Source organism: Alligator mississippiensis, chromosome 2 (assembly GCF_030867095.1).
Source record: "Alligator mississippiensis isolate rAllMis1 chromosome 2, rAllMis1, whole genome shotgun sequence".
Classification (NCBI taxonomy): Eukaryota; Metazoa; Chordata; order Crocodylia; family Alligatoridae; genus Alligator; species Alligator mississippiensis.
In genome coordinates, this window is record NC_081825.1 from 232,663,893 (window position 1) to 232,672,310 (window position 8,418).

The window sequence follows — 8,418 nt, forward strand, 5'->3', positions numbered from 1 at the left end:
GTGAGATTCACTTCTAGATTTGGATTTTGAACACATTCATAACTGAGGCATGTTTGGGCCTGAGGTTTAGTTTCAGAGCCTTACTACATAAAGCTGGGTGAACTGGTCCAAATAAAATATGGGGTTGGTTTTTCAGAGGGTAAACAGGAACTGGGGCATCTCACTGCCCTTTGTATTTATGATAATCTTCCCCGATCTAAGCTTTTTTCCAGCAAACTAGCTCCCAAAGGACCCACTTCAGCAAATCCTTAAAACACTTAGCAGTTTTATTATAGTAAACTTGAGCCACAGCTGATAACAGCATGCAGAGGTGAACCTGAGCACTTCTGCACCCTGGGTGGTGGCAGTGGCACATGGGGCCACATCAGTGGCTAGGCCACTGGTGGCAGCAGCTGGGCCGGTAGTACAGTAGCTGCTTTTTTTGCATCACTGTCCTGCAACTTAATGCCTGGGACTGATGCCCTGGTTGCCCCCCCTTAACTACATTACTCATGGCACGCAGTCCTTTTCAGAGCCCATCCATGTGGCTTCTAGGAACAAGGGCTGTGGAGCCAGCTGAGGTGCTCCTGCTGTCTGCAAACAATTCTGGCCTGTATTAACTACTGAAATGAGAGTAAAAGTGTGTGGGGGACTCTGATGCTCATCTTGTTATTTAGGCATATTCTCTCCCCATCATAGATTGGCATCTTTTTTTTTTAAGTAAAACTATTGCATGCACCACCATAAAATCCTAGTATGACAATTCTGTTCTTATTCAGCAACAATTAATTAACAGGCAAGCAGAACCTCTGGAAATCAAATTAATGTTCTGATGTGATCAGGGGGTCAGGAAGAAAGGTCTTCCCCTATGTACAGCACTGCTCAGCCACCTGGGCTCATTAGTATGTCTGTATGGTCAAATACAATGCTGTGCAGAGATACTTCAGCTAGCTCAGGTGTCGGATCAACAGGGGAGATGACATATTATTTCTCTTAAGCGTTACATAAAGACTGCTATCATAGGTGTGTAGACAGGACTTAACAAACCTGTGCCCAGATCCTGGAAAGCAAGCTATGTATTTCCCTAAATTCCCCAATCCAGTCCAGACCTTGAAGCATACCCAATGAACAATTCCTCCTCTTGGATCTGTCACGCAGATATCTTTGTTGCAGACTCTGCTTTCATTCTATGGTATAATCTCCAAGTTGTCCCATAAGGAATAACTTCCCGTGGAGTAAATGCAGAGGTGAACTGTGGAATAAAAGAACTGTACTACAGAACCAAACAGAGAATTCTGGCTAACAATATGGCTTGTTCTAATAGCCTTGCAATAGAAAAGCATGTAAGTGTGTGAACCTTAATTTTTATAATGTCTTTTTTATCTCATACACAATGTGGGCGGGGAAGGGCAGGGGCAGGGGCGGAATCTCTTCTTCCATTGTTATGGTCTTGATCAGAGCTGCTCAGTGTTTTGGCCCTATGGGCCAGGTGAACGGATCAGACTCTACATGCCGAGACCAGGGCTGCAAGGCGTTATGTCACATCTGCTTGGCCTCATGTTCCAGGATCAGGGCCATGCACTGCCACCCAGTCTAGCATGCAGGGCCACGGCTTATGGAGTTCCCCGCATACCCATAGGGAGTCCCGTGGGCTGGATGACCTGGTACAGGGAGGCCAGATCCAGTACACAGGCCAGGGTTTGAGCGCTCTTAGTCTTGATCATTTTGTCTTAATCAAGCAAAACTCCAGCTTAGATCAATGAGAGTTTTACCTGAGAAAGACCAGTAGGATAGGGTCGTAGAATTCTGCTTTGTACATCCAAAGGATACCGTAGTCTTTTATCATAGTATTGACATCTAATGTTCAGATAACTTTTCAGGCAGTCACAGTTGGCAAATTCTAACCAGATCAAGCAAGAATAGTAACCATCAATGAAGTGGTCATCAGCTGAAGTCTCGAAGATTGAATCTGGATTTGAACCTTAGCATAGTTGAAGGGTATTTAGATCTGGGTGTAGAGTTGGCCCAACAGATACAGAGGTCAATATGAAGCGTAGATCTGACTACAGACCTGGACAGATACATCCTGATGGTGTTTTAAGTGCAACTTTTTAAATTCTGCAGTGGTCCTTACACAGCATATAAGTGTTAGTCTAATGACAAAATATTTGGATTAATGAAAATAATGAATAGCTCAAGATGCAGTTATGCTTAACTGTCCTTCTGAAGAACCAGCAGAGATTACCTTCTTTCTTGGTATGGCTAAAGTGTTATCTGCATTTTGCTTCGTAAGAAGGAAAAATGTGTGCTCTATTAAAAAATAAAAAATTACAGCTCCTGGTTTTCAGGTTTTCAAACTTATTCTGAGCAGCCAGATGGAGCGTTGCATTTGGGGGCTTTTGGTTCTCTGATAACTGCACTTCAGTACTGAAAATACAATAACAAATATAAATATATGTTACACACATTCAGGAGTCTAATTCTAGTCCCAATTAAGTCAGCTGTAAAATTCTCATCGAAATCAACAGAAGCGGGAGCAGACCTGAGGAGTAGCTCTCAGGCCTCTGCCCAAATTGTCAATGTGTCTTTTAGTGTCATCAGCATGTCTTAACATTTGCTTTTCTGGGCTTGATGTAAAGCATATGAAATCAATTAAAAGATTCCACAGATTCCCCCATATAGACTCTGGTCAGACCCACTACATTTACAATATTATATGGTCTATGTTTGATATATATTGTATGTGATATATGGTATGTGTGTGTACTTACATATACATATAGTAAATGTAGTGTGTATATGTACAGAGAGAGAGAGAAATATCATTTGGAAAACATTTTTTACATTGTATGTTTAGTTTAAAAAATGAGAAAGCAGTTCCCTATATAGTAAAGCAAGTGGTGCTGAATATAACAATTAAGTGGACAAATGGCAGAAAGGGGAATTATTCCATGAAAGTGGCCTTAAATTAAAGCCCATTAGCCATTCAGATCATTGGGAATATTCAAAGGCAAATGGATTCTATCTGAGGGCAGGGATCCAGCACTGTTCCTCCTCCCATCCCCCAACAATGGTTTTGAATATTCTTGCCATTTGATGTAACCTGGTGTACTTTCTAAAAGTGAACACAGTCCCTAAAAGGTATGTTTTCCTGTACTGCCTAACTAAATACAGACAAAATAAATAGGCTCATAAATAATATTTAATACTCTGCACTTCTTTAGCACCTTTTGTCTGAAGATCTCAGCGGCCTTTAAAAAGTGTGGTATCATTAGCCTCCATTTACCCCAGAGGGTAAATGAGGCATAGCAAGGCTATGAACCCAATTCTGCTTCTCTTGGGAGTTTTGCTACTCATTTCAGTGGGAGAAGGATCAGCTCAAAATGACCTGCTCAGTGTCAAGTCACTGGCAGAGCTGGGAACAAAATCCAAGCCTTCTGACTCTTAGTCCCCTGCTGTTCACACTAGCCCAAACTCGTTTATTAGTCACCAAGCTAAATAAATTAAATCAAAGTCGGGAAAACTGACTTTTTTTGCTTCCAGCACTGGTTGTATCCTGTTTCCAGGGTCTGAATGCTTTTGAGCTACTGCTAGTGTTGCTATGAACATTACATCCTCCTTCAAAAACGTTTTAAGATTGCCTGCCACCTCAAGCAAAATGTTGAAAAGTATTCCATATAGAATCTCTCACATACTATTTCCCATCTTTCTTCCCCTGGCTTTGTGTATAGTCATTTGCATGAACACAGGATCTTTGTTGCTCCCACTGCCTCACCTCATCTGAGCTGAGCATGTTCTATTTGTGACCTTTCTATCAGCACCTTTTCCACAGCAGCCCAGCATGATGTCACAGGTGGTGAAGTGTAGGGAAGAAGCAGCTAGTTATACCATAAACTTAGAAGAAACCTAGCAAAGATTTCTGTTTTCATACAGATGTGTTCTGATAACAATAATCCAGGAGAAAAATACATACGGCAAAGCTCAGCAGAATGTTCTCTAGATTGAATGTTTTCCATGAGTTTGGGGCAGGCTTTTAATAGTCCTCCTTCATTAATAACAGAAGGATTAATTCCATGCTATCCAGTAACTGGTTAGAGCTGTAAGAATGCCATGGTCCCCTCCTGAGTAAATTAATAACAAGTCTTAATTTGTTCCAAAATGTACATCTATTGTCTTATGTGCCATAAAGAACATAGTAGTCATTAGCACCAATGTCCTGTGTAGCAGGCCATGATTAGAGCTCAGTAAGTATTCACTGCAAATAATTTACTTGTTAATTTTTTTGTTAGAAATGATCTGTGAGCAGGCAGTGTTTCAAAAGCTGGGTCCCGATCTGAAATTGTTCAACAAATGATCTGCACAAAGGTAACTCAAATGTGTGAATTACTTCAGAACATTTCACCAATTTACTTCTAGTAGTTGTTCATAATCTGCTCTTAAAACTGTGTGATTGGGCACCTGTCACATGGTGCTATTTCTGATCCGTGATTGGTTAGGTGCACAACACAGACAGACCTCTCCAGAAATCCAGACAATCACTTCCAGTGCAAATACTCCTGGGAATACAACTGTATATATGACATTCCCTTTTCTGTAACAACGGTTTTGTCTGAATGTCTGTGCAAGGTGAATGAAAGGGGTTGTCAAGACGATAAAAGCAAAGTTTAGTGTTATAGTTAGTGGTTGTGAATTGTAGTTTGCAGTATCTGCCCAGCTCTGATCATGGCATCTACTTGCATGGTGTTAAAAAAAATCTTATTATAGGCACCTTCTTTCTGCATTTTATATCAGAAGTGGATAAAGTGCAACCCAGGAACCAGATGCACCCCATGGAGTTCTATAAAGGAGCCATTCTCATCATTAGTGTGGAGGAGACAACAGATTCAAGCAAGCAGGACTTGTTTCAAGTTGAAAAGCCACTCAAATCAAAATGAGGTGCCTTACGCTTAGCCCTATAATCTTGACTCTGTGCATTTCCATATTAAAGATGAGGATGACTGCAATCAGTTCTATTTTTAGGCAAATTAGAAGAAACCTACAGGTTTCTGGCAAGTTGCCACTGCAGCCCTCATTCAGTAAATGTGTGCGCTCTTGCTTTAATTTGTGTACATGGCTTTGTGTCAGGTGGAGATGGGATAGTTTCTCTTCTGGTAGAGAGAACTGAGGTCCGTCTCCTAGAACAACCCCCAAAATAAAATTGTATTTATAAAGGTATGTGAAATAGCTGCCATGGTTTTTGTGCGGTACCCTGGTTCCCACAAACAGTAACTCAGGATTTAAAAAAAAATGAAATCGTGTTCCCACATGAAAGAGCTTTCTACTGCGTTATGGTGGGTGCCAGGTGATGCATTTCCCATCATCCACAGAAAGACCTCTCATTTTTTATCCAGGCTGGCATGCAACTCTGCCTCAAAGGCCATCTTGTCAAAGGTACGTGTGTTCGTCTCCTCCCGTACCTTTTCCCGGACGTGGAAGGATGCCCGGGCAATAGACCTGGCATTTTCCAGGACAGTTTTTTTATCCCTGAAGAACTGTTCACTCCTTTCCAGCTTCTTCTCAATGGAAAGGAGGATCTCCCTGCGCCGCAAGTCCTCGCACTGCTCCACTTTCTGCTTGTTCATCTTCTGCACCTTTTCCTTCTCCAGTCGGCTCTGGACTACCTTGCGGGCTTTCTGCTGGACTACCTCCTCAGCCACCTGGGCAGCATGCTGGAGCTTCCTCTCTGTGGCTCTGGCCAGGGCCTCTAAGTGCTCTTTCTGCTCCTTTTCTTTCCTCTCTGCTGATAATTTGGCTCTCTGGAACTGCATCTCCCCTCGCTTGGCCTTCTCCTTCATGTCCTGGTTCCTCTTCTCTACCAGCTGCTCATAGTTTTCCTGGGCTTTGTTCAGGTTCATCTCCAGGGAGGCCTTTAGCATCTCCTTTTCCTCTGCCTCATGCCAGGACAACTCCTTGAGCAAGGCGTCATGCTTCAGCTTCTCTGCTTGATGGAGCAGCTTCTTCTCCTTCTGCAGCTGCAGCTCCTTCCTCAGCTTCTTTTGTGCAGCACTGGACAGCTTCTCCTGCAGGAGCTGTTCCTCACGCTCCAGGTGCTCTTTCTTGTCCTCCTCCTTAGACTTGAGGTTGTGCTCCTGATGGAACTTCTTCTGCTTGTCTTCTCGGCTGGCCCTCTCCAGCTTCTCCCTCTTCATCTTCTCCTGCTTCTCCGCCTGCTCTTTCCACCTCTCTTCATATATCAGGCACTGCCGCTGCTTCAGTAGGGTTGCCTCCTGCTGCTCTTGGTTCAGCTTCCCCCGGCGCTTCTCCACCCGGGACTCCCACATCTTGTGGCACTGCAGCAGCGCCCTCTGCTTCTCCTTCTCTTCCTCCTCCTTGCGTTGCTCCGCCTGCCGCCGCTGGCTGTCCCACTGGAGATGTGCCGTGTACCTCTGCTCGTTCAGGAGACTGGCTTCCTGGTGCCTGGCAATCATCAGAGCCGCAATCTTCCTGTCCCTCTCTGACACCTCCTTGAGACCCTTCTTCCTCTTCACCTCCTTGACGATCTTCTCCACCTTCTTGGTGGTCTGCGGGGAGTGGCTCAGATCCCCCAGGCTGAAGCTCCGGCCCACGAGGGAGTTCATGGCAGCCACCGTCCTAGTCCTGGGGATGCTTTTGGCCCATTTGTCCCGAGGGCTCTCCCCGCTGTAGGAGGAGGATGCCCCTGAATCGGAGGAAGTTTTGGCTGAGAAACCCTCTCTCCTCTTTTGCAGGGAATCCAGGGAGTGGCTCTTGGTCTTGGTCCCTGTAGGGGTGGTCCCGGCGCTGGCCCCCGCCTCTACCCCTGCCCCTGCCTGTGCGGCTGGTGAGCAGGTGCCATCCGAGGCAGCTTTGAAGGCCAGGCGGGAGGCAGGGGAGGAGGGCAGGCTGCCGCTGGCCAGGGGGGTGAAAATTCTGCGCTTCTCCTCGCGGATAATCCTTTCTCTTTCCTCCCGGCACTGCCGCAGCTTCCTCTGCCGCTCCAGCTCGTAGGCCTCGTACAGGCCGGCGGCCACCCGCATGGAGCGACCCGGGGCCTCCCGCACCAGCTCGCCCAGGGGCCGGAGCAGGAGCTCCACGGGCTTGACGGCGCAGCGGGCGCAGGCCTCCAGCGAGCGCGGGCTGGTCAGCACGTAGCGGCTGCCCTCCGCCGCCGGGCAGTCGAAGTTGTACAGGTCCAGGTGCAGCAGTGGCGACTGCTCGCGGGGCCGGCCCGGCTCCCCCGGCCCCGGCGGCTGTGGCTGTGGCTGTGGCTGCGGTGCGGCTCCCGCGGCGGCGCCGGCCGCCCCATCTCCCGCCGCGCCGCCCGGCGCCGCGCGCTGCTCCTCGCCCGGCTCCGCCACCGGGTCCACCATGGCCGCTGGCCTGCAAGGACACGGGCCGGTCAGCGGGGCGGGGGGCAACGCCCGGGGGGGGGGGTCCTGGGGAATAGTGTGTGTGTGTGACAGAGAGATCCCGCGAGTAACACGTGTGTGTATTAGGAGGGGGGTAGCAACAGGCAAACACCCCCTTGGTTTTCTCAGTGCAGAACTGTGGGGTGTGCGCGTGTAACATGTCTGTGTATGGGGGCAGTGAGGAGTGTGTGTGTGATCCTGGGGAATAATGTGCGTGAGAGATCCCGGGAATAACACGTGTGGGGGAGGGGAAGGGTGTGTGTGTGTGTGTGTGTGTGAGAGAGAGAGAGAGAGAGAGAGAGAGAGAGAGAGCGAGATCCCGGGAACAACACGTGTGTCTGTGCGTGGCAAAGGGGCTGTCAGGCGCTCCGGGCTGGGCTGCAAAGTGTGTGTGTGTGTGTGTGTGTGTGTGTATGTGTGTGTGTGTGTGTGTGTGTGTGTGTGTAAAGAGGGAGGACTGTGTGTGTTTGTGTGTGTGTTGGGAGGAAGCGGGGTAGGAACAGGCAAACACCCTCTGGTGTGCTGTGTGTGTGCTCGCCGCAGCGCAGTGGCCCCTGCTTCCCCCCACATCCACACGCCCTGCCCCCCCCACCCCGTCCCTTTGCCCCCGGCAGTGGCCGCTTCCCCTCCGTCTGCCCCTGAGCCGGACTCGCGCCCCCCGGGCTCCCCCCTCCCCACCCGCGGGCTTTGTCCCTCGGCTGCCGCCTGCTCGGCCCCTCCAGGGCTCCCCGCACACCTCACCTGGCGGCTGTAGCCGGCTCTGCGCTACTTCCCCCGAGCCCCGAGCATCGCCTTGCCCCTCCCGGCCTCGCATCCCTCTCCCCTGCAGCGCTCGCAACTTACCACCGCCTCCCACCAGAGCTGCTCCTGGGAGGCTGGGATTTGATGAGCAACCGGGTTTCTCTAGGAAGCCGGGGGGGGGGGGGGGGCTCCAGTTTGCGCGACAGAAGGAGAGGCAGGAAGGAGGGAGCTATGAATAAATGATGAGCTTCTCTCCAAGGAGCAGGCTGGGGTTGGGAGGCTTGCAGCCCTG

At 48.8% G+C, this 8,418-nt stretch overlaps 1 protein-coding gene across 1 annotated transcript; it reads right to left on the reverse strand.

The window, feature by feature from the left end:
• Positions 1–248: 248 nt before the first annotated feature.
• CCDC177 (coiled-coil domain containing 177) lies at positions 249–7,351 on the reverse strand. Its single transcript, XM_014602099.3, has one exon. It carries the CDS (start codon positions 7,344–7,346, stop codon positions 5,355–5,357), a length of 1,992 nt encoding a protein of 663 aa, XP_014457585.2. The 5' UTR covers positions 7,347–7,351; the 3' UTR covers positions 249–5,354.
• Positions 7,352–8,418: the final 1,067 nt, after the last annotated feature.

Excerpts from the sequence above, each read along its gene's own strand:
- CCDC177 (XM_014602099.3), bottom strand. The coding sequence starts at position 7,346 with ATGGTGGACCCGGTGGCGGAGCCGGGCGAGGAGCAGCGCGCGGCGCCG.